This window comes from Xiphias gladius, chromosome 17, assembly GCF_016859285.1.
Source record: "Xiphias gladius isolate SHS-SW01 ecotype Sanya breed wild chromosome 17, ASM1685928v1, whole genome shotgun sequence".
Lineage (NCBI taxonomy): Eukaryota > Metazoa > Chordata > Actinopteri > Istiophoriformes > Xiphiidae > Xiphias > Xiphias gladius.
This window is the reverse complement of record NC_053416.1, coordinates 10,529,905-10,555,550: the sequence shown is the minus strand read 5'-3', so window position 1 is coordinate 10,555,550 and position 25,646 is coordinate 10,529,905. Positions and strand designations below refer to the sequence as shown.

The following is a 25,646-nucleotide window of genomic DNA, read 5'->3' as shown; positions in this document are numbered from 1 at the left end:
AAGATATCAGCATATCAGGAATTTCTTCAAATTTGGCACAAACGTACACTTGGACTCAAGGATGAGCTGATTAGAATTTGTTGGTCAAAGGTCAAGGTCATTGTGACCTAACAAAACACGTTTTTGGCCATAACTTAAGAATTCATGCACTAATTATGAAAAAATACACTATATTTCATTAAATTCCCTCAAAGTCTTCACTACATACATTATGTGTGTCTGGACAGACACGGATGTAAGGCGCAACTTGACTGGTTGGCGGGGTATACAACTGCGAGGCGGTAAATCTAGTTTTTGTCATGCCCTCAGTTCTTTCGATGCCGTTTGGCAAACTCCGAGCGGGCTTTCATATGCCTTTAACTCAGACACAATGTGTCAGTATCTAAACCTGAATGGTAACTATTTCCGTTTTTTTCTAATATTGCATTCATTCAGTTATCTAAAGTGCATTGCCTGTTCCATCTTATTTTCATACATCCACTCCAAGTCATCAACAAATATTGCCTGTAGGTGCTGAATTGTTACTAACTCTAACCCCTTACAGCTACAATTCACAAAGGAGTAAGGAAATGTTGCATGGCTCCGGCTGATCCGACAGGTGCTCATTAGTGAAGTAGGTAGAAGTAGAAAAAAAAACCAAAAAAAACAAAACCAAGGAGTTTTGCTGGATACTGACCTGATGAAGACCTCGAGGTCTTCCTCAGACCCTGATGAAGACCTGGAGTCGATACGTGTTGGTCTGTTTGTTTGCCCTTATGTTTGAGGAATAGATTAATATTATTTCACCTGAAGACGAAGTGCCTTCGTTTTTTTTCCCCTCTTACAGCTGCAGTTTGTAGCTACAGATTAACCTCATCACAACAGTGCTCACATGGAGTCCACACCATCTACACTATAGGGGCAAAGATCCAACGGCTTCCCCAAAACCAATGACACACATCTCATCTTTGTGGGGAACACTTGTCCTTTTTCTGTCTTTTAGAAGAAATGAAGCAGCACAGAGAAGAGAGAGAGAAAAAACACTAAGAGGCTGATTATTTCATGGGTTTTATTATTTCTCTGGAAAAGCACAAGTCAGACATGTGCCATCCATGGCTAGAAAACAGGAAAGCTGTCTGACAGGCTGACAAGACATGAGGGAATGATATGCCTCACCTTCGATGTATAAAACAAAACTGCAGGTAAATTACCATATACAAGAGAACAAAGGCATTCCGGAGGATGCAGGAGCAGTCTCACAATGTAATAACATAAAATAACTGGTTGGTCAGCGACAAAATAGGATATGGTAGTTGTTTGTTCATTGCCTTCAGGAAAAAAAAAAAAAATGCAAAAGCTTCATAATACAAATAGGTACTTTGTTATTCTGCGTCATTTCAAACAGGAACAATGAAAAGACGTGGTGTTACACTAACATACTCACAAAATCTCAGGGTTTTTTTCACATCATTGAAGAACCTAATTTAAATATTAAAGACCCAATAGTCTCTGAATTTTTATCATTGGGGTAGAGTTGTAAAAACCCTGAACCATCTCTCTTTTGTGCAGACCAAACCCAGATCTGAATGTACTACAACTACCTGAGTTGTTTTAAAAATGGAAGATAGAAGCAAACTTTTCAGGTCCCATTATATTCAGATATTCCCTGAGGTCGCATTCAGCAGTGACAAGGTAAAGACGAGTGAGAAGTCAGTGACAGTGAGAAGAAGATCTTTCAAGTCTAACACCATGTTCTGTAGCTAGTGGTGTAAGTAAAGAAACGTAAATGATAAATCCTTTATACACTTTAGAGTCAGTGTTCTATGGCTTTGAGTCAAAATGACCCATTTTATTATATATGTCATGATGCACTTGAACCTTTCACAAATGATTCACTGCTGAATGTGCCCCCATGTGCCTGTGTGTGTGTGTGTGTGTGTGTGTGTGTGTGTGTGTGTGTGTGTGTGTGTGTGAGAGAATGAATTTTATGCTAATGAACCAGATAAATCAATGTGTTCCCGATGTCCACAGTGAGGCTGTTGTCAGCCAGAGTAACCCTCTTCTCCTCCAGATTGATGTTGAACACAGATTTGTTGGAGATGGGCAGTTTGCTCTGTTCCTCCTGTCCCAGGACGGGCACCCGGCGAGGCCCCAGCACGGGGTCCTCATACCTCATCAACTTCACTCTGGACAGGTCTAGTGAAGGGGAAGGAGGCAGAGTGAGAGGGATCGGGGGGGTGGGGGGGGGGCAGTGGTAGAGGTGGGACACGATGGACAGATGAGGCGAGAACAAACAATGGCAGGGAAAATGGAGGAGAGAAGGAAAGGATGAAGGTAAGGAGGTAAAGTGATGAAGGAGACTCTTACTGCTCTTACATAAGCTAATGCACTTCAACATTATTCTGCCTATTTCAATTCTGCCAGCATGTTAAAAAATACAAAACTCAAACAGAATATGAAAGACAATGGGGAGGAGCCGAAAAGGCAGAATGCCTGGTGGTGTTATAATCCGAGTGAAATGTTTCCTGAAGTTGCTTACGCAAATATGTTGAATGACGGTGGTGCTGGTTGTTCCACCAGCACACTGGTAGAGATAATTGCCTTCTCAGCTTTTACCAGTATAGAATGGGTGCAAACTACACAGCTTTTGCCCGGATCTAATATGTCGTCAACCGTTTTTTTTGTGAGCTGACTAATCTGTAAAAAGAGGAAGAATTTCACTTTCACTGCATGTATGCGCAGAAAAGCACAAAAGGCTAGCAGTGGGTGTTTTTCTGGTCATAGTCACACCGGAGCCCCTCCCTTCCCATGACCCTGTGCACAATGACGGCAGATGGGAAAGAATGGAAAAGAACAGGAGGGATGACATGGACGGTTACGTAATATGCGTCTTAAGTCAGCTGAGCCACCAGGACATGTGACGTATTTTTTTCCACCAATAATCTGTGCTCACCCTTGTGAACTTTGATCCAACTGTTCCAAAACATTTTCATCTAAAAAAAGTTAACATTTTCATCCTCTTTGATTATAACCTTCATTTTTGCATATTAACGATCACATTTTTGGTTCCTAACCATAGTTAATGAATTTCTGCTGTACATCCATTTATCTTACTAACCTTTGATGAGTCTGTTGACCTTGGCTAGTCTACGGATGATGCTGTCACTGCTGTCCCCCTGCCGAATGTCAACCTTTGTTGAAAACATGCCGTTGCACGGCTGAGGGTTGACCAGAGACACACAAACTCCAGGCTGGGTAGACAAAGAAAGAACACAAATGCAGAAACACACAATTTAATTGTTGATTTGAGTGTGCAACAACCATTTTCATCATCATTCAATCATTTTGGTCATCAGGGGACACAAACCTTGCTGCTGAATGCATGCACACAGGAAAACAAGCACCTACAGAGACAATCATGCACACGCATAAAGCAAATATGCAAACACAGAGCAAAAATAGATCTTGAAAGGGTGACTGAAAAAGAAGCTTACACCGGTCCTCATTCACACACACAAAGCCGTTTTTTAAAGCAGCCAACACACAGCTAAAAGCATTTACCTCTGATCTGAAAACACTAAATGGTTTCCCCGGGCAACAGTCCTCCTTCACTTTGTCATCACCCTCAGATGCAAACAAGACTTCTATCTGCTCCAACTGTAGAGGAGAAACGATGTGATGGAGGTGGGGGGAAAAAAGAAAAACGATAATCAGCTGATCAGTCCGGTCTACCAGATAGTGTGTATACAGTTGTGTTTAGTATGTACATTGGCAAACGCTGGTGTGGGTGACCAGGCTCCTGCAGGGATCAGAGACTTAACACCTGGCTCTATACTAATTCCCAGTCAGTGACGGTATTTCGGTGCGAGAGTGCAGAGAATAACAGGGCTGCAAACTCTTTAAGAACAAGAAAACTGTTTTGTCACGTTCTGTTTAAAATACACTTAACAGTCCTTCACAGAGCGTGCTGGCTAGGGTTGGTTTGAATTCAACACAGACCAGTTTCTAAAGCAAGGAAAGCGTATCAAAGTGTCCACAGAGAATTCTCAAACGTCATAAACCACATCTCTGCAGACCATTTACATTAACAGCAACCTTTCAAGCCTATAGTGTTTGTTTCTCTAAAAACAGATTTGGTGGAGTATCGCTTTGTTTGAACTCCATTCTTAGAGTTGGTTTGTGAGGCAGGTAACACATCCCCCTTTTTCAGTCCTACACGATACAGCATATTTCTGTGTCATTATGTCTTTTGTGTGGCAATTCATCTTTAGCTATGATCGATCAGACACATTGGAATTGGATTCAGGGTATAGCTTTGACATGCATTATGTTCAATTTTTCTTTCTGTAGTTAAATCTGTGCTGGTTTCACAAAAGTATCTTAGGGTTTTAGTTTCTGACTAGGCTAAGCTTCTGTGCAGACTAAAGTATTAAGGGCTTTCCTGACTGACAGCTGAGCACAGGATTGTCTCAACTGGCTTTTGCAGGAGTAGTGAAACTCGGCTCTAAAGCTGAGGTTTTTTTTTGAAGAACCAAAAATGCTGTAACTAAAAGAACCTAATCAAGTAAACTTAACTTTTTTTAGTAAACATTTAATTGCATGTATGGGAGGAGCTGAGATGTTGGGCTTTCCTGTGTGTGGTTGTTGTCTAACTAATTTAGTATTACATCTCCAACTTTGTTCAGCTCTGAGCTCACAAAAATGTAGACGCCTCAGGGGTGTTTTTTTCCAATGGGGTCTGGCTTAAACGTCATGTCTAATTTGAGGACTGGACACACCTCCAGAGAATTGGTTAAGTAGACCAGGTTCTCCGTCAGAACTGCCCGCTCATCAAACTCCAGCTCCAGATCCAAAACCATGGGACCGTTCTTCTCCAGGTTCTCCTACAGAACACAAAGCAGAACCCAAACAGTCAGAATCACAGAGATACAGACTTGAATGATGGACATTAATAAATAATGAATCTAAACTCTCCTGCGCAATGACTCAGTCTATTCAGTTTCAATTTGCTAAGTTTTCTAACACGCCAGCAATTAGTAGAATAACGGAGAACCCGATTTTTCATCTGCCTACTACAGACATCAGGTTTTAGTTTATGATTCAGCATTATGCAGAATACTCATTGTTATGCTGATGTTGCCACCATGAGATTATTTAGGGGGAAAAAAAAAAGAAAAAGCTTTGTGAACAAAAGATGCCAAAACAAACTACCAAACAAGAAAAGCTGGGAGAGAAAACAACTTGAAAGCTGAAAGACCAGCTTGAGAGACAAACCATGGACAAGCACAAAGCTTATCATGACTATTTATTAGCTTCATTCTGTTTGATCACTGCAGTGAAAACAGCAACACCTGAACAAAGCCCCGAGCACCTGAGAGATGAGACATCTAAAATTTTATAAGCATCTTCCCTCTGATCGTTTATTAGCAACTTGACCTAAGTGTATAAATAACTCGATATAAGACACATGATAACTGCAGTGAGACTTTAATCTAAGGTCTTTTTTCCCCCCGCTTTTAACCACCATTTAACCAAACTTTAACCATGCTATTAGATCAAACAAACTAACCTAACTCAAACAAACTAACAAACCAAAAATTTAAAAAATAAACCCATTTTCAATTTTTTATGAACATTGCAAACAAACATAGGAACAGACTGAAACAGCCTGTCAATCAATAAACTCTGCAGACCAAGTATTCCTGCAATATCTTTGGAATTTCAATGCAATATGTAATACTGTTGTTCAAACTGTTTTATCATATTGGCCACAGTTCTGCCAGTGTTTGACACAAAGAGGAACAAAAAAACAAACAAACAAAAAAAAAAAAAGACAGCCTTTGGAAATAAGACAGAATTATCACGGCAGACAGTAGACCAATCGGAGGCAAAGCTGTGCGCAAACAAAAGATAAGCTCCCTTACGGACATAATGAGTAAACAGCTTCTTAGGTGGTAAACAAACTCAACTTGACTCAACTTGAACACAAAAAACTATGATGGCTAATTTGTGTAGACTACTGACATTCAATTCAATATTTATAATAAAACAAAATCACCTAAAAATGACTAATTTTTATGATGCCCACAGCGGGCAGGGTAGGTGGAGAGGGGACGGGACATGCCTTTACAAAGATACACAAACTCTACTATACTCTCACCCGTCACCTCCTCCAAACGTACCTTGATCATGGCTACAAAAGGCATGACTCTCTTCATGTATTTCTTTAGTTCAGGCACTGCTCCCAACTCGCTCGCTATCACTTTGTTGTCTGGAAGGGTCCCATTGTTGTTCTGGACAGACACCAAGAGAGATGTAGTGGGTAACTGATAGAGAAGACATCGTGACTCACACATGCTGTGTAAGAGTGTTAGGTTATGTGTTTGTTTCTCACCTTGTAGTGCTTGCCGAGCAGTGATAAGGCACTGTGCTGCCATGCAGGGTAGTTCTTGGCTACGTAGATGGTGCAGTGGGAGGGCTTGGCTGGGGGCTTCGAGTCACCTTTCTGTTGGAGGAAAAACAGCATAAAACGGAGCATTCAAGATTCATCCCATTTATCCAGGTAGTCAGGTATACGAGACCTCGATGGTTTGGCTTTTATTCAGTACAGTGACAGCATATAATTTGGGCGTGGGCGGCCTCAATGGGAAGCAAACTGTGTGTGTGGATTATTCAAGAGGCTAACTGTTCTTTCATGTGTATGTGATCTTCTACAGTGAAGACGGGCATCTGTGAAGTTATTTTACGTGACAGCTGTCAAGTCTACTCTAGCCCTTTACTTTATGTGTGCCTGTATGTGTTTCCATAAATGATTCTTGATATGACAGTATATGACCGCTATAAATTAAACATCATGAAAATTATAGAAAGATGGTTAACTGGCATATTATGTACAGAAAAAACCTTTTTGCCCTTACAATGGCCAGTTATGCAGCCTTTACTGTATCAGTGCTACTGGCTCCAATGTTATTCATGGTACAATGCACTTGCTTTCCTGCCGTGAACACAACAAAGACTTAAGTCTTAAATTGTTTCTAAAAGCATAGAGGATGCCATGGCAGAGACAGAAGGTAACAATATTCACAATCCATTATGCTTACACATTTTGTGAGCATGCTTAATCTGGGTGAAGGAAAGTGGCCAGGGAATGGAAAAAGACTAAATACACAGAGAGTGGAATTCAAACAGACCTTCAAGAGGAAAGTCGTGTCACTCAGTAAAGAGGTAAGTCTTTTCTATTTGAAATACCTATTCTTTTTTTAATCCAGTTCCAGGCTGGTCAAACAAACACTGTAGATTTGTTGAGCTCGGAGTCATACAAATTCGCCCTCTCTCTTTTTTATTAGCAAAAAATAAAAGTACAAAATATTCAGGTAATCATTGATCTAAACAGCAAATATGTTATTCAACAGAGCTTGACTTTTAGTTAGTCTCGTTATTTATAAACCTAAATAGAGTCAACAATTGATTTGAAAGAATTCAGATTCGATAAGCAGATTGTATACTGGATTCAAATATGACAAAATGCCGTTGAACCCCAACTCTACTTTTGACCGGTGCTTCCTGATAATTTCAACCTTCTTGCTGTGCTCTTTTGAAAATTATTTTCTGCCTCATCGTGCTCCCCATCAAACAGCCATGAAACTGTGAAACAATACCTGAGAAAAGAGTCCAATATACATTGCTGCTACTACTCTTAATGAACACTTCCAGACTTGTGTTGGATTTCATAAAAACTATTAAGAAGAACACAATCAATTCTGAAATCAATATTCATTTTCATACTTACTTAAAAAAGCCATTACAGCAGTAAAGAAGAGTGGCAGTGAAGCGTGTGAAACGACACGGACGCATATTTTACCTTGTTTTTGGGGGAAGCATATAAGCTTTGAGTCGCAGTCTGAGGTCGTGTGCTGTCTCCATCAGGTACTGTGAGGAACGGATCAGAATCTCGTCAACTGGACCCGCCACAGGCCATGACGCCTTCATCAGAGAACCAGTCTATTAGGGAGACAAAGGAAAGGAAGACTGTTGTTAGTCCATTTTGGTTTAAATAAGTGTTCTGTGTCAGGAATGAAAAAACTTCAAATGTTAGAGGCCAACTGGAGGTTTTGAATCCTATTAAAACTACACAGCCAGAGGTCACAGCACCTTCATAACAAAAAGTGGGAACACACTTCAAGTGTTGAAATCGCACACTTGTTGGTGTGCGTGTCTCTGTGTCCAGTGCCTCTTGGCTCTTTAGCTAGCGGTGCCGAACACATGATTGGAGAAAACACTGGTTGTGGGGCTTTTGTTGTTGCTAAGCGACAACTGAAAAACCCATCTACCTTGCAGCAGCACTCTTTCATATTCATAAATTCATAGTGTTAAAAATATTCTTGGCTTTCTGTCCTGTGGGGAGTGCGCAATGTGTGTGCATTCCTTTCATAGTGATGAAAGAAAGAACCCCATAATGTGAAAGCAGGCTCCTGGTGGACATGTATACCAACAGAGGGAATGTGTGTGTGTTCGCAGCCGTTTCACACAGGTGAATAGCAGTGGGATCGGTACCACTGCAGGCCTACAAGGAGCCTGTGTGTTTCTTACCTCGTTGATCCCAGGTGTAATCATGAAATGTAAATAAACACAGGAAATTTAAAAGTCTCTTTTGACTGTATTTCTGTTTTAACTGAAAGTATAAAAGGGAGATAGACTTGAAAGACAAAGGAGAGGATGAAAGTCAGATTTGAACCCACAGTCAGAAACAGGGAAATAAACTGTGTGATGCCAAATTCATATGTTTCTTACCTTGCCCAGCAGACCCCAGGTGTATTCACAAAGGTGTGGGCAGATGGGGGCCAGCAGCAGAGTTTGTCTTTCTATGAACTGGAAGACAAGGTCTCTGTGCATGCCCTCGATTGCGAGCTCACGGTACTTATCTTTGGCTGCCTGCATACACATATAAAAAACAGTTTAAAGGTCATCATCATCGCTGGTTATTATGCGATTTCTATACTATCCCACTCACTATTATCAATCGAGTGAATTCAAAACATGCTCAGGATGAAATTTGAACCCTCAGTCACATCATGCTCCAACTACAGTTTAATCTGTCAGTGGAGTATCTGTAATTTCAATTCATAACAGGAGGATGAAAAGCATGCTGATGAAAGGCAATCTTTTCAAGATATAAGGATGATCAAGAGAGCATTGGAGAGCATTTTACTATAAAGGACATTTTATTTACCTGGAACTCAAAGAAGCCACTTTTTAGAGCCTCCTTGTACATCATCCTCTCATAGTGCTGCTCTGTCTTCAGGATGCCTGCATTAATCTCACTAGACAGGACACAAAACCCTTTCAATCAATCAGTCTGCAAAGTCAGTTTGCCATTCGCGTTTCAAAAGGTCAAAAAGGTCACGATCTTCCAAGGGAATCCAAACTCTGGAGGACTGGCTTCCTTCTAGCTTCCTGGTTTCATTTCTTGCCATCACCTAAGCTCACAAACTCACTCTGCAATGCGACATAAAGTGAAACAGACTCACTTTACAACCTTGTATGTAAACCGATGCATCTGACCAGTGCGAAACTTGGTTTCACTATTTTGTTTCTGCTCAGTATAGACAAGTTGATTGAAAATTGATCAACAACAATTTGAATAATGGAGTAAGCTTTTAATCAGTCAAGTCATTTATGAAAGTAAAATTCCATTTCTCCATCTCATATCATTAAAAATAAATCTTTTAGGGTTTTTTTCTTTTTCACTATTATTCATACAATAAAAGCAATTAGAAGATGACACATTTGGGTCTTGGTCTTACAATGGGTCTTTTATCCTTATTAAATAAACTATTGCTCAGTCATAAAATATATTTATTTATAAAATATAATTATTTCATTGCCCAAATTTCTGTTTATCACTTTAACTATTAATCCAAGCTTCTCAACGTTATTCTTTCCATTGAAAAAGACCCTGTTGTTCAAGGATGTTGAGTTATCAAGAATGAATTTCAGCTCTGTATTCCCCTTCTCCATGACCTAAAAACCCCTGTATGTGGCCTTGTTTAATGTGAAAATTTGACTTTAATGAATTTCTGCATCTACCTGGCAAAGACCCGATCGTTGAATGTGTCAGCAGGTCCTGTTCTCAGGTTGTTCTGGTTGGCAATCATCTCCTTCACCCACTCCACCCAGGTGTAGAGGCGCAGGATGCCAGCATCAGCCATGGTTTCTACAAAGTTGGCGTCTTCCACTGTATCGCCAGCATCGGCCAGAGCCAGACGCATCCCTGAGAGAGGAAACGAAGAGGTGCGTTAAAAAAGCCAGAAGTACTGGGAACAACAGAACAGGTGCAATATAACATGTCTGAAGCTGATTTGTAAACGTTTCAGAGCAAAAACCTTGCATGGACCAATGCCTCCATTCTCTCAATTGCATTTTTGATCTTCTCAAATTAAATTTATCCAATTATATACATACAAACACTGAGTATAACTTTCCTTATCTCTTCTGCAAAATACTTTGACAACCAGGTGAAGTTCACAGACTTAGTGGAAAACTCCACAGTCTGAGAAAGCTTCAAATACCCAGCAGACATCACTCTGAGCTCTTAGACAGGAAGTCAACTTAATAAATCTATCTGCTGTGAGGCCATCAGGTTATTTTCTTCCATGGTAGGAAAGCTCCTAGAGAAACAACAGATACATCTACCAAATATTCGGCTCATTCAGAACCTGAAAAAAACAACACTAAAAGAGCGTAGAAATAACCAAAAAAAAGAGAAAAATACCCCAGAGGGGCTAGATCAACTAATCCTCAGGTATACTGAGGGCAGCAGAGATGGATATCAGGGTCAATCTGTGCACCATCCAGGCACACAGATGAAAAAAGATCAAATAATCACAGCTAGAAAAGAAAAAAAGAAATCCAAATAAATATAAGGGGGTGGAAAACATTCTCCAAAATTGATTACTATTAGTAATTATGCCAAACAAAACCCCCGACCCCCCTCAAACATAAGGCTTCAGTTTTTAATTACATTTTCAGAAATCGATTCTGCCACTGTACATCAAGTCTCATTCTTGGTCTTGGAACCAACCAGCCCAGTTAAAGTCTTGTCTTCCTCTCATGTTCCTATAAATATTTGATTTTAAAGTAGATACTTTTCTTCTCTCCGTTTGAACTCGTCGTCCTGTGGAGATACCAATAGTAGGTACTGCCTTTCTGGAAATGATCATCATGCAAATACATGATATTTCTTGACTGATGAGAACATTTATATTGCCAATATGCTGCTGGACATTAATTAGTTGCTTCTGGTTGAAAATCATATTGTATATACACTGCCTTGCTCGCTACACTTCAATTAAAGCACAGATAATAAATGATTATACAGAAACTCACTGCTCACAGTGCAGTATAAGGGCTCTGACATATACAATGGCTCGTAGCACCCAATGTCAACAACTCAGCAATCTTAAGAAGATGGGGCGTTTTCTAATTATCTTCACCCAATCAAGTGTAGTGGCCTGTGACTATGAAAACACACTGTAATCAGTTCTAAAAACACACACCTGGTGTGTTTTTAATCCCATGTTTTAATAAAACGTGAGAGATATTGAAAGCAAAAAATCATGGCAGGGAGACAAGTAAAGAAAAAGCTGAATGTACCATCTGCTGAGAACTTATCAATGGCTTGGCTCAGAGTGAGGAAGTTTCCAGTTGATTTGGACATCTGGTGAATAGAAAAACAGATGTAAGCCAACAGAGTCTTTTCAAGTACGCCCACCCACATAAGTTCATTACAAAGCACAGAGGAATAAAAACCAATGTGTCACTGACTGCGTGTGTTTAAATCTACAACAAAGCAAAACAAGTGAAAATCAACAGCGCACACAGTAATTAAAAATGTTGACAACATCAAACACTAGTTAATTACTAGCACATGAGAGCTGTCGTTTTTAAACAAATAGATTTGCTGCAAAATATAACAATGTTAATGTTATTAGTCAAATCTGCCTGTAGTCAAACAAGCCAGACGGGACTAGACCATTTCTCCTCGGATTATAACCTTAATAAGAAATATATATTTTTATATACGTTTTTTTTTTTAAATAACAAAACTTAGATTCAGATTAATATTTCACACACCTTTTCAGAGTTCAGGAGTAGATGTCCATTGGCTCGCACTGCCTGTGGCCACTTCCCACTATAGACAACAGATAATGTTCTCATCAGGGTCAGCTTCACCACCAGCTCATAATCATCTTCACCCTCATCACCATCATCATTATATTGCTGCCTACTTTTTTTTAAAATCAATACCCTTTTAATTCTAATACCCTTTCCACAAAAGTGCAAATGCACATCAGGGCTAGGCGATATGTTTAAAATCATTATGATATGGTTGATATGTATATCCATGTATCAAACATGCAAAATCACATATAAATCAATAAACGGTTAATAGAATAACCTGTGTTCCATTATTATGCTTTACATTAGATAAAACTCCTCACAGGAGCATAACAAAACCTCAGTAAATCATTTTTTTTAGCGTTTAATTATAGTTTGCTAGGAATCATTAATTTAGACACCAGGATTTTATAAATCAATAACAAAATTTGCACATAATTATCAAGTGGATGAACATTTATACTGAATTATTGCCCAGCCCTGATGCAATTAAAACCAAACAAGTGTGCAAAAATCAACCTACTGTAAGCCTGAACACAAATATGTCAAAGTGTAGAGTGAGTCCAAATACAATGTTCAATTATGAGCTTTGCGGTGCTGTACGTGAATTTTAATTTCATTGGATAGAGCCAGACTAGCTGTTTCCTCCACTTTCCGGTCTCTCTGCGAAGCTAACTGGCTGTTCCCAGTAGCGTCACATCTACCATACAAACATAAAAGTGGTATCAATCTTTGCATGTAAGTCTTGGTGAGAAAATGAATGTGTATTTGCCAAAAGGTCAAACTACTCCTTTAACAGTCCATCAGACATGTAGGAAATAAACATCTATGTGGATGACAAAGTTCAAATAAATCTGTATAGAAAAAGACATCACTAAAGCAAATAAAATCACAATCGTGCTGGAAAATCATTCATTTACACTTCCCTCCTCCCAGAAAGATCCTTTCCTTAGATCTGAAACCACCTGACAGTTTTGAATTGTATTACATAGATAAAAATCTAGCCCCTCGTTTATTTGCTCCTACCCTTTGTACAGGGCAGTCAAGTGGGGAAACTCACTCGTCTTTGGGCCACATAGCCACATGGTTGTACAAGTAGTAAGACAGGTGGTTGGGAACCAGGTCTTTGCCAGACACACGGACGTCCACGGGGTACCAGTATTCAAACTCCCTCCTCAGCCTCTGTAGGTGCTCTTTGGGGATGTCTGTCTTGGGGAAAGGAGATGTCTTAAAGAAGATAAAGTCCCACACCTCTCTGGTCATCTGCTCTGGCCTGTGGGAGATAAAAAATAAAAGAATGGAAAAAGAATGGTCAAGGTTAGACTAAGGGATGTATTGGGCTGAAGTGAGGTGAAAAGCAGTAATTAAAAGCTTGCCTGTAACTGTTTTTTTTATGTCACGCAGTGTATGACAGAGTGCTTATTTCTCTTTGCGATTTTATCTCAGTGCTGAGGAGGAGATTTGAGGATGCTTAAACGAATGCTGAGCTATGAACTGATTTTATTTTTTTTTAAAAACTGTCTGAAATGCAGCATGTGTCACTGAGTGCATGCTTTATTTATTTATTTATTTTATTGTTTTATTTCATGGATGAATACCGAGCAACAAATTGACTTTAAAAAAAAAAAAAAAAAAAAAAGTCTGAAAGGCATCACCTACAGTTTGAAATGACTAATTCAGTTATTCAATCTGAGTCTTTTCTCCCTCAGGTGAATCACATCTGTGGATGTTTGAAGGCACACAGAGAACGAAAAGCGAAGGCAATGAAAGATGGAGAGCGCATCAGTTAGGGTTTAATCATTGTTCATTTTGGTGTGTAGGCGTGTGTGTGTGTGTGTGTGTATATGTTAGTCCATACTTGATGCCCAGGGGTGAGGGTCCCTGTCCGTTAAGCACACCTCCCTGGAGAAGGTGGGCTACGGTGTAGTAGGCCATGTAGATGGTGGAGTCCGATAGTGACTCAATCAGCCACTGCTCATCCCAAGGCAGCCGCGTTCCTATGGTAACCAGGAAACGTGCACACAAACAGAAACACAAATAATCAGAAAATGCAGAGAAAGAAAGACACGCACATAATCGTGAAAGAGAAAATGAAAGAGACACAAAATTACGAAGAAAAACACTTTTAGTCTCCTCTGTTCTAACACAATCTTTTGTTGCATTTGCCGCCTTGTCAAGCTGGTTACAGGCTGGTGCCAAGAAAAACACTAACACAATGGAATAAATCCCGGGATTTAGTGGGTAATCCCTGGCAAACAAGCCGAGATGTAAATCTTTATTGTCAAATAAACTAATCTAAACTCAACCAAACCACAAATGGCCAACCTTTTGTTTTTGCAGACACCAGCAACTTCTCTTTTCGCTCATTTACTTGCCACTATTCATCAAATTTTATTTTTGTTGACTTTTAGGACAAAGAAAGTGGGAGAAAAAAAAAAAAAAAGTAATGAAAGACATACTACTCAGTAAGCCTCAAATGCACCAAGATCATGTTTGTGGGTTTCCAGAGAGATTAGACAGAGCTTTTACCAGCTTTCAATGGTTAATGCTTCCACAAGTGAGACAGATATGAAAGGAATCTTCCCAACCTGCGCCTTGCAATAAAATCTCTGAAGAGCATATCAGCCTGTTATGCTGGTATGCTGGTTGGAGACATTGTGCTTCAGATTCTGAAAATGTGTGGAAAGATTTTCTACAGTGGGAGATTGCAATGGGCCTGGACTTTACTGCACTATCCTATACTGTATGCCAGCGCTTTATCATCAGCTCTCTGTCTCCATCTATAGACCATAAAATAACCACAAACACATCAGTCATACACCAGTTCAAGAAGCCTTTAGGTCCTTTTTATCTTTGGCAGGGTGGTAAATTCTATTCTAACACAAGAAATAAGATTGCTTTTGAATGAGACAAATATGATGGCAGCATCAAAACTGTATATAAAATTAAATTTGCACAGGTCACACACAAAAACATTTGTTGTAGCCCTGACACACACAGGCACAGTAAAGGAAAACACTCACCAAGTCCGTAGGTACGAGAGCAGGCATGCTCCTGTAGCCAGTCCAAAGTTGCCTCAAAGTTTCTCCTGGTCTCTTCACAAAATCTGTAGTGTTGTGTCAAAATAACACATACACCACACAATAACACAGGAAGTGGGTGCAGTTATTTGTCTTTTCAATCTTATTACAGTCTTTAAAGTCATTAAATGTATTTTCTACACACTCCCTGCTATATTTTCTGGACCTTCAAAGGAACCCCAACAAACATTGCAAAAAGCAAAACATGACAGGGAAGGGAATTCAGTGCGTCAGGTCACTGACTTACGTTTCCAAAGACCTGAGGGCTTCATTGGCCTGCTTCTTCCACTCAGCATCCCCATAGTCCAAATACCTGAAAGACACATCAGACCATCATTCTACACTTTAAAATACAGACTCCTATCTTCAATCATCTTGACCATATTTGGAGTTTTCATTCATTATAAGTTTTGTGACCCGCATTAACTAATTTAACACCATGAGAAAAGAAAAGAAAAGAAAAGAAAAGAAAAAAAAAAAAAATCCCTCTTCAGACTTAAGGACTTCAAAATCGATGCGTTACTTACCACTGGTCACAGTGAGCCACGACACACTCATCAGCTGAGCGCGACATCACCTGTTTTTCTGGCTCCATGTAGATCATGGCCTCACCCTGTGACAGGTTAACACAGAGCCAGCATCATTAAAAATAAATATGATATCAAACTCGACATCTCCATCATTCTCAGCATATTCAGTCTAAATATTCTGCACAGACATAAGAAAGCAAGTTGGGATTTAATGTTGTTCTAACACGTTATTTGAGTAGACTTTTTTTGCATGAGAAACAGAGAACGCCTTACCCGCTCCACCATCATCTTCTGGATGGGCTTCTTGACATCCTGGACCTTCTGCCCCTTGTAGCCATCAACCAGCATTATCTAAGACAGGAACACACAGAAAACATATCATTTATACTGACGCATTTCTTTCACATTTTTGGCCGCTCTGTTACCAAGAAGTTGGCAATGTCTCTGCAGTTTATTCCCCAGTCCCAAATGATCATAAACTGCTCAGTGGGAAGACACATATTCAGAATACATATTTAAAGTGTGCTGTGCTTGGTGTGCTGTTGCATATTCCCTTGCAGATTGTGCCTACATTTCAGTTCTTGTCTCTTTCAAATTCACAGTCTGCTGACAGGGAAAGCAGCCGACTTTGTAAAATTAACATGACTAATGTCAAAATGTTGTAACAGTTAAAAAACAGGGACTTAGGGAAAAATTCTAAGCAAGAAATTAGCCAAAAAAAAAAAAAAAAAAACCCCACAAAATTCTAAGCCAATTCTGTGTGTGTGTGTGTGTCGGGTTGTACAAAGTCAGCATGCTCTTAAGCACACTTTTTCACTAGTAGACAGAACCGAACTGTGTGAGGGCAACACATAGTGAATAGCCAGCATTTGAATAATTTAGTCTAGCCTTCAGGTGTGAATCACTTGGTCATGTCTGGGAGATAAATCATACAAGCTTCAAACCTTGAGTTGAATCCACAGGGGGTGTGCAGAGGTGCTGCATTTTGCTGACCTATGTAGCTGTTTTTTGCTCATTAACCACTACTTCAATTTACCCCTTCATAAAATCCTTTCAGGTAGACTTTCTCCTTGGCCTCAGCCAACTTCTCCTTGTCATTCTGGCTCTGGATCTTCAGCTCATCACACACCAGAGGAGCTGACAGGTTCCCGTAGCCTGGGATCTCTATGATAGGGACCTGACACGTGCACACACATAAAAAAACAAAAAAAACACACACATTAAGTCTGCATTTAGCAACTCGGACTGAACTTTTATATTACATTTTTACATGTTTTCTTTTTTTACTAGAACTGATGGGTTCAGTGCATGATAACTGAAATCAAACTGACTTTAGCAGGTCAGCTTACCGGCTCAAAAGGCAACACCATCTTGTCCTCAATTCCATACTTCTCCCGTAGAGCCTTTTTGGAAATGCAAAAGTTAACAGCAGTATTAATAAAATTAAAAATGCAGTACATGCGTAAACAATGCATTTTTTCTTTAAATGGTCACATTTTTTCCTTAGGAACCAGGGGTTTAGTCCACCTGAACTTAAGCAAATAGCACACCAGACTAGTTAAAGAGCACAATCTGTTAAAACATTCAATAATATTAATTTCCAAATTACATGTGGAGTTCCATTTGGTTCTGTTTTCTGTGTTTCTCTGCAGCAGACTTAATTTGAGGTAGAAAGGCGACCTGGATGACAGCTATGTAGAAATGTAGTTAAGGGTCTGTAACCTCACCTGTTTTTTCTTGATGTCCCGGAGAGCAGCGATGTCATCAGGAGCGTCAGAAGGAACACTGGTAACTACCCCAGTACCTGAGGAAAATGTATGCAATGCAAAAGTTGAACACATGAAATGTATTTATGCAAATCAGATAGTTATGTTTCTCAGTGATACTGTAATTGTACAAATTCAAAGCTGTGAAAATGCCTACTGCCACCGCGTTTCTACAACTGCCGGGCAACTGCATTAAAGCAACTAACGAACTCAGAAGAGGGAAAGAACAAATAAACCTGGTCTGAAAACTAATAAGTTTCGACCCAGGTTCAACATCGCTCTATGCTTTCTATATCCCTTAAAGACACTATGACATACTTGGCACGAGAGACTCTATCTCAATGAAATTTGGACATTTTAACTTAGTCATTCAGAAATTCCAATTAAGCCTATTTACAAAAATGCATCAGCACGATACATTAATACAAACAGACAAACTACACCCTTCAAGCACAACAGACCAGAGAAATAGACAGTACTGTCCTCTAACAGAACAGAAGAACTCTAAATGCAATTAAAAACATTTTATATGTTTACAAATATTCTCCCTCAGGAGAATATTTGTACTTCCGTCCTGTGACATTACAGTACAACACTTATAAATTCTATGTTGACCGTGGCCTGCTATTTTGAGACTCCCCAGTATTTTTCCATACACCCACTACGAATATGATAAGACAAGGAGGAATAAGGGATGAAGCTTAAGTATTACCTAAAGCAAAAAGAAGAAGTAGAATTATCTTTGTTTGAAAACACGGATATAAACAGACAGATTTCAAGAAGCTTTCGCTGAACTAATCAGCAACTGTCAGCATCTGTTAAGTTGGCACTTAAGAAAAGAGTGTAATGTGCCCCCACTCAAGGGTATTCTTAATGCTGTGAGCAAGACTGGCAAAGAATCCTTTCAAAAACTAAAGCGCTGTAATCAGTGTGACATTATTCTGCAGTGCAAAACCATTTAAAACAAATCTAACAACACAACCTCTCTAGATAAATTTCTCTCTTTGCTATTTTTCACAACTCCTTGACTTATACCTTTGTCCTCCTTGATGGTGAGCATGGGCAGAGCGTAGATAATCTTGTAGGAGGTCAGAGGAGCACTCAGGGCGCAGCCGAGGATATCCTACAAAGAGGCAAAAATGAGGAAGAACCTGATTTGATTTATTCTCTTAATAAATTGCCAACCTACCTGATCCTGCTTAGAAAATCTGGATGACTTACTCCTGTTTTAAAAGGAAGAACAGGTAGAACAAAAGTACCTGAAATAACTTAACTGAATGTTTTGGCCATTTGGGAGCAGCAGAAACAAGATGTGAACACAACATTGACAAATCATCACGTTTTACGCTGATGTTGTAATTTGTGGCAAGCAGTTGCTTATTTACACATCCAGTAGATCCGGAGAAATATCGTCCTTCATCTGGAGTTGTGTTTGTGGCCACCTGATATTCACCCTCTTTCTGAGGGGAAATATCTGACTCTTAAGCTGCTAAACGCTCCACTGTGTTCACCAGCTAGTCACTAACTGTGCCTTTCTGCTGTGTGGTGCAAGGCAAATAGTGTAAACAAATAGACACAAAGCTAGTACCTGTCCCAGTATTTCCATGACCACTGGTACCACTCCATTCTCTTTGGTGAAGCCCTGGTAAGACATGTTCCTGGCAGACCTACTGGTGCAGATGAAAATGTCTCCGCTCCTTGTCTCAAAGGCGACATACTTCATGTCGGGCCTCACCCAGCAGTTGGTCTGACCGAACATGGTCTCTGGTCTCAGAGTGGCAGCCACCAGGAAGATGTTTTTACCTTTCATGCCGCTGTGGGGAGGACAGCATCAAAACTTTACTTCTGTCTTGACTCTAGAGCTATTGGTATTGTATTTATCAATATCAGAATCATACTTAAGTGCATGTAAAACCTATCTATGCAGTAGTATCCTTCCCAATCAGAGTTATTGGTAGTAAAGTGCTCAGTGTTTGTAATTTGTTACCTGCTATAAAAGACTTTGGACTTGAATTTTGCTGTGTACGGCTCAACTATCTTCATCTTGATCAGAGTGTACTCCTGAGGTCCAACTCCCTGCAGGTGAAGGAAAAATGTTAGATGGAAGAAAAAGAGCTAAATACGTATGAGGTGTGAGGTAGTGTGGCTAATTTGCAGTACGATAATTTCAAATATTCATAATCGGTGACTCTAAACTGTCGCAAAGTTGTTACATAACAGTCCCTTTTAATGTTTGCTATATACACACACAATAGATCATATATAAGCATATCGCATTTTTGTTATTCACAGCTAATATATTATTTCATTGAGCAAGGTAAGTACCTCTCCTGTCTGCCTGTCATGATCCATGCATGGCTGCCCATCCTTGGGGGAGTAGATGGTATACCTGCAGAGGAGTCAAGGGCAGTGACATTATACAGCTAAAAGAACGTACATTGCTGCTAAATCAAATTAAACTGCCGGAAACCATAGGGCAAAATTTGGAGTCAGTTACCTACCAGTGTCTTTATTTAAAATTTCCAGTTTACTTTTACACAATGAAAAGAAATGACACTGGTACAGAACAGCTGGCAAATTGTCTCAGGCAATACAGTTCAATTGATGGCGACAGCAACAAAGATAAAGTGTTCCTAGTTTCCTCAGTGTTCACTATATCACTGGAAGGATATTGTGACAGCACTAGCAAAAATTTAATTGGAAACCTTTAAAGCCATCTCACCTTTTGCCAAACTTGATCTTTTTTCTCTCCTTCAGTGTGACAAACTGCCACCTGACGAAGGAGTCGTAGAAGGGGTTCACATCTGTGGTGATGAATGAACGTCTCCAGTCCACCTATGAGGTGATAACATGACACCAGGATTTAGGCACAACTGATTTAAATTAATTTCTTGACCTAATTATCCTCAGGGCCAATAAATCCTGGTGACTCTAGCTTAACTGCCTACGTGCATGTCACCAGGGTTATCTACTGTGTGCCTCTCAACAAACGTTTAAATAATTTAGCTCCAGGATATTCCATGACGGCACAAGAGTTTACTGTATTTCACTCCTGAAAAATAATTTGAATAAAAGCATACATTTAATTGTGTATTGCATTGTATAAAAAGGGTCAGACACAGGCAGATACAAAACAGAAAAAGATGATTATTATATTGAGTCACCTTAACACCCATCTGTTTGAGGTCTTTAACAGCCAGGGGGGGGAAGTACTCCAGCCAGTGTTCAGCATTGGCAAATTTGGCAATCTCCTGGTCATTCAGCCCCAGTGACCTCATAATGTCCCACTGGAAGGTGGAGGATCCAGATTTGGCCACTGCTTTACTCTAACAGAGGAATAAGAAAGAGTTGTAATACTGTAAGGAAAATTGAATGCTCGTGAATGCTGAACCAAGTATTATGTGGGCAAAAATAGAAAAGATTAACTCACAACACAGACATGTTCAAAACATAAAACCCCACATCTTTATCCAATAGGTTTGGTACTAGAGTTGTTATTAGCAATGTTTACTTAACCTCATACAATTCATATAGAGTCAGGTTACGGTATTAATATGGCTTATCACTTTTGGCTTCCACATAATAATACCCAGATGTTTTTTAAGGATCAGATCATCTACACTGATTTGAGGGGCAGATTTTATGTTCCTACAGATGCAAAAGTTGTGCTGCAAGAAGAAACTTCTCATCACAGTTTACAGTAAATTGGCTTGTCTTGCAATAATAACTCAAAAAAAACAACAACAAAAAAAGGGACGCTACCATTTACTCTTGCTTTTTTCTTTTAAATTTACTTTTACTTACTTGGGTAAACTAAAAATCACATGGGTAAACTAGATATTATTCAAAATACAGACTGTATTTTCAATTTTTAACCCTTATAAAAATATTTACTTTCTTATAGAAAAAAAAAGCTCTAGTTGTTATTATATATATATTATTTATTATTATAAACCATACACTGAATTCAGTGTTTTTTCCTCCCTATGTGGAATATGCGTCCAATCTGGTCCCTCAGATCCTGACCTTCTTTCCCTTTGCTTTGTCCTTGATGATGATTTCATCAGATGTCTTTGGCTTCTCCTTCTCCTCTTCCTCCTCATCTGGAAACTGTGGAGGGTTTCCATACAGCTCCATTTCTCTCTTCAGCTTGTCTGCACAGGCCTGATGGATTCAATATAGGTTTATGAATACTTGAAAAAGGAATAAGGCAATGTTTGAGGGGGTTCAAGACAGGGAATTATTAGGAGCGAATTACTAAATGTTGACAAAGCAGAATATCAGTAAAAGTGCAGTACTGGTTAAGTAAATACGACTTGTCGTTTTGTTTCATTTTACTGTGCAGGGACTTTAAAAAAAGACTGTAGTTGGTGACAACCTGCCTATTGTGTTTGTTGAATGCAAAGTGGGAAGATTATGTCAGATCATGTGTCCTCAAAGAGAATCTACATTGATTTTGTTGCAAGGCAATGCCAACAATTATCATACCAAATATTATTTCTGTACATCATTGCAACTACACACACAACATTACATGATGGACTGAAAAAACAAAAAAAAAAACAAAAAACAAAAAAAACACTCACTTTGATCGGCATTCCCGTGCAGTGCAGCCCAAATGGGAAGAGGCATTTCTTCCCTTTCAGAGACTGGTAACCGATACCAAACTGCAAAAAAAAAAAAAAGGTTTAACAGCAGCACCTCAGAGACCAGTGATCTTAAGATGAATATCTGCATCTCAAGTGTCTGTCATAGGTGCAGATGGACGAAGTTAATTTCTCAGTGTTCATCTCGGTCTGTTTTTGTACTTACCTCACACTTTGACAAGCTGAATGTATGGCCAAGGTGCAAGCGGCCATTCATGTAAGGGTAGGGGAAGGTGACAAAGTACTTGTTTTTGCTGGAAGGAAAAAGAAATGACCAATCAAAATATGTATAAGAGGCCAAAAGGATGTGATATCTAGCATCTTTTTTCCAAGCAAAGAGACGTGAAATGGGAAATAACATGAGGCAACACATGAATTGACGTCAAAACTTTAACCCACACTTGCATGGCTTGTTTTTGCAACACCATCAACATAACAACTACATTACATACCGACAATAATTCGTATTAAGAATTTGTTGTACTCATAGTTGCATCAGATAGAGATCAGTTAGAAGAAGTACACCTGCAGAAACTGCTCTGACATTCCTGTATACAAAAATCTAAATAAAATGCTTCCTTCACAACTCGTCTTATAACTGTTTACAGGACTATTCCCGGTTCAAGTGTGTGAAAGAGAGTAAAACTCTAAAAGAGAACATAGGGTTCTTCTTCATCAGAGCAACAACGGTCAGCTACTCACTTTGTGCTTTCCCCAACTGTTGTGGGCGCATCATGCTCAAACGCCCTCTCCTTCTCCCATTTCTCCTGGATTTCTAGCTCGATCTTCCTGAGAAAGTCCAACTTTGCTGTTCCTTTCCGCTCCTGGAAGACATTAAGGAGCAAGATGAGAGTTTCTTCCAAATTCCATATCCCCAAAAAAAAAGAAGGAGAAAACGGAAAAAAGAAGAAAATCACATTTTCTACCCGAGGATAGAACAGAAGAGAAGAGAACATAATGTTAAAAACTCGTTTAACAATAAAACAGCTGTAATCTCTGTTCCAGCTGCGTCAGATTTCTTTCAAGTCTATTTCTGCAGTTGACTCGACAACTAGCTTGTTAGCCAACTTAGCTAATAGCCACAGTAACTTAATTTTATAATATAACGTATCCGGTGCCTATAACCGACATTTACCGCTATAAACCGCAGATAATTTGATCATTGGACCTACCGTCATTTTGACCTAAATTACCAGCTATTCACTATTCTGTTGTTTAGACAGCAGCTTCCACTGTGACAAGGGAAACCCACGCCACCGGTCTGGCTGACGACACCCACTATCAGACTCTCGCGTTGTTTTCTGGGAAATGTAGTCCGTAGAACTTTCCAGGCGTCGTATCGTTCATTATTAAATAAACTGACTATTAAACTATTTCCTTGATTCGAATAGTAATGATTTGGTTAACACTGCATATTTTAGTAGAAACATTTTGGCCCGCTGATATGAATATAAGGAATCGCGACCGAATAAGGACACGGTATTGATTATAGCGCCCGTCGTCTGGCCTGCGTTACGACAACTCGTCTTGTGTTGCCATGCCGTAAAACACTTTGTCCGACCTGCCAGTGAAGAGAGACAGAAGGCCTTAAAGCTTATAAATTTATAGACGATGAGAGTAGGGTTATCAAAACGCACTTTCATTTTATAGACAGAATTATAGTCTTTCTCACGATGATCATAGAGAATGTGGAAGCCTTGAAGTCATGGCTGGCAAAACTCCTGGAGCCAATGTAAGTGTTGAATTGAAATGACATTTAGCTCGCATGCTACGTAGCTGCGCTAGCTGGCTAGCCAGCGGGTTAGCCTGGCATCAATGGGGACTTGCTAGAAACTGATGGCAAATTCTTGCACGAGTTAGCGAGCCACCATTGCCGCTAGCTGGCCTTTCATAGCAAAGACAGACAGTGTGACTTTTCAATAACTAAAGAAATGAAATTTGTGCAAAGTGTAGTATGTTTGTTTACATCTGTTGCACTGTTATTTTAGGTTTGTTATGCACATTGTTGGCTCTCGATAATGTAACTTTATCGCAGCTCTGTGGCAAGCCAGCAAACTGTAACAGATAACCTTACTTACACGCTGCTACTTGTGATTTAAATAGCTAACTGTTGAAATCTCTTGGCATATATCTACCTTTACTTTACTGAGTTATAATCTATGTGTTGTGCAGTGTTTTAAAAATAACAGTCGCGTACTCTTTAAGTTACCATAGTTACACACAGTCTTTCACTCTTTCTCCCTCTCTTTCAAATTTGGAATTCGAATTATTTAATTACAATTGGACACGGATGTTGCCAAAGAACCCACATGAATGCATTGATGAAAATACTTTTATTAAATTATTTAACAAAGTTTATTTAAGAGGAGTTGGTGTGTAGAGGGGTGGATGTTGTTAACACACAGGCACCTGTATACACCGTCTTACATGTTATGGCATGTTCATTGAAGTGTTGCTAGGTTGCTGCACTCTGTCACATTTTGTATCATATGATGTATAGCACTTAGTTGAACCTTGATGCGGTGGCTTTGTTAATTTTACAGAAAGACTTCTCACTTACATTTTTTAAGTCGTTTTTAAATTATAATCAGTATGGTTGCAGGCTCATTAATCTCCCATGTAACAAAGCCTTCAGGGAATCCCTATTTGCAATACTTGTTTTCTCTTTTCAGTTGCAAATTTGTGATCAAGCAGGGTTGGCCTGGTTAGTGTTTTTGTCTGTTATTTTATCAGGTACTAACAACCCAACTGGTTTTAGGTCAGATTGAAGTGAAGGTGGTTTGGAGAGTTAACAGTTTTATCCAATCTAGGAGCTAGTAGTTATGTACTTAGTTACGTATTGGTTTGGAGTTGTCATGAGTGCTTTCCTAGGGCCTTGCATGTTTGTATTCTTGGTAATGTGTAATAGCCCCATCACTTGCTGGCTGAGAGGTATTCCACCATGATCCGTTAGTAAAGGTTTTTGTCAAGGGGGGTATACGGTTGGAACTCTTACTTTCTCTTGGTTTAAAAGTTTGGAAGCTATTTTTAAGTTTTTGCAGTCATGTTCTGCCCTCCAGGTATTGTTAGGGGTTTCACTTGGCACTGACAATGACTTGGTTAATTTTGAAAATTTCTGCGTGCATGGATAGTTGGACACTGTTGTATTACTTGCATACATTATATTGGATTTTGTTGATTTATAAAATTGAATTCAGTTTTCTCTCTCTGGTTTGTCTCTTCCTTTTGTCTCCCTTTTTTTCATTCTTTAAATAGTTTTATAAGGATCCAACGGTACACTTTTGTATTGTATTGTTAAATTACGGTACTAGGTATCGGTTATTGACAAGATATATTTTAACTTGCAGATGTGATGCTGATCCCTCTGCATTAGCCAACTATGTGGTTGCTCTTGTGAAGAAGGACAAACCGGAGAAGGAGCTGAAAGCACTTTGTGCTGATCAGCTTGATGTCTTCCTACAAAAAGGT

General features: G+C 39.4%; 2 protein-coding genes across 6 annotated transcripts in view; one reads left to right on the top strand and one right to left on the bottom strand.

Moving 5' to 3' along the window:
• Positions 1-1,304: 1,304 nt before the first annotated feature.
• LOC120802868 (leucine--tRNA ligase, cytoplasmic-like) lies at positions 1,305-23,734 on the bottom strand. The gene is made up of 33 exons (XM_040151041.1): positions 23,351-23,734; positions 22,881-23,002; positions 22,345-22,432; positions 22,119-22,199; positions 21,559-21,696; positions 20,697-20,858; positions 20,255-20,367; positions 19,858-19,921; positions 19,520-19,608; positions 19,121-19,346; positions 18,568-18,655; positions 17,494-17,570; positions 17,116-17,169; positions 16,803-16,943; positions 16,040-16,117; positions 15,764-15,849; positions 15,484-15,549; positions 15,180-15,262; positions 14,015-14,153; positions 13,217-13,429; positions 12,112-12,169; positions 11,632-11,695; positions 10,066-10,249; positions 9,209-9,299; positions 8,770-8,910; positions 7,841-7,980; positions 6,970-6,973; positions 6,374-6,484; positions 6,162-6,272; positions 4,758-4,862; positions 3,541-3,636; positions 3,098-3,230; positions 1,305-2,175 (listed from the first exon to the last, which is right to left on the bottom strand). Exons 1-33 carry the CDS (start codon positions 23,354-23,356, stop codon positions 1,970-1,972), a joined length of 3,558 nt encoding a protein of 1,185 aa, XP_040006975.1. The 5' UTR covers positions 23,357-23,734; the 3' UTR covers positions 1,305-1,969.
• The window catches only part of rbm27 (RNA binding motif protein 27), a 23,227-nt gene continuing 21,255 nt past the window's right edge, over positions 23,675-25,646 (top strand). For all 5 annotated transcript variants that reach the window (XM_040149923.1, XM_040149921.1, XM_040149920.1 and 2 more), the window contains exons 1-2: positions 23,675-23,910; positions 25,526-25,644. In XM_040149923.1, the coding sequence (XP_040005857.1) occupies positions 23,852-23,910; positions 25,526-25,644 (178 nt within the window). In that variant the 5' untranslated portion in view covers positions 23,675-23,851. The remainder of the gene's footprint in view (positions 23,911-25,525; positions 25,645-25,646) is intronic.

Bases quoted from the DNA above. Each gene is read 5' to 3' on its own strand.
- LOC120802868 (XM_040151041.1), bottom strand. The intron at 21,697-22,118 runs GTGAGTGTTTTT...TGAATCCATCAG, and splicing joins GCACGGGAATGCCGATCAAA to GCCTGTGCAGACAAGCTGAA. The intron at 14,154-15,179 runs GTGAGTGTTTTC...TGGTTACCATAG, and splicing joins CTCTCGTACCTACGGACTTG to GAACGCGGCTGCCTTGGGAT.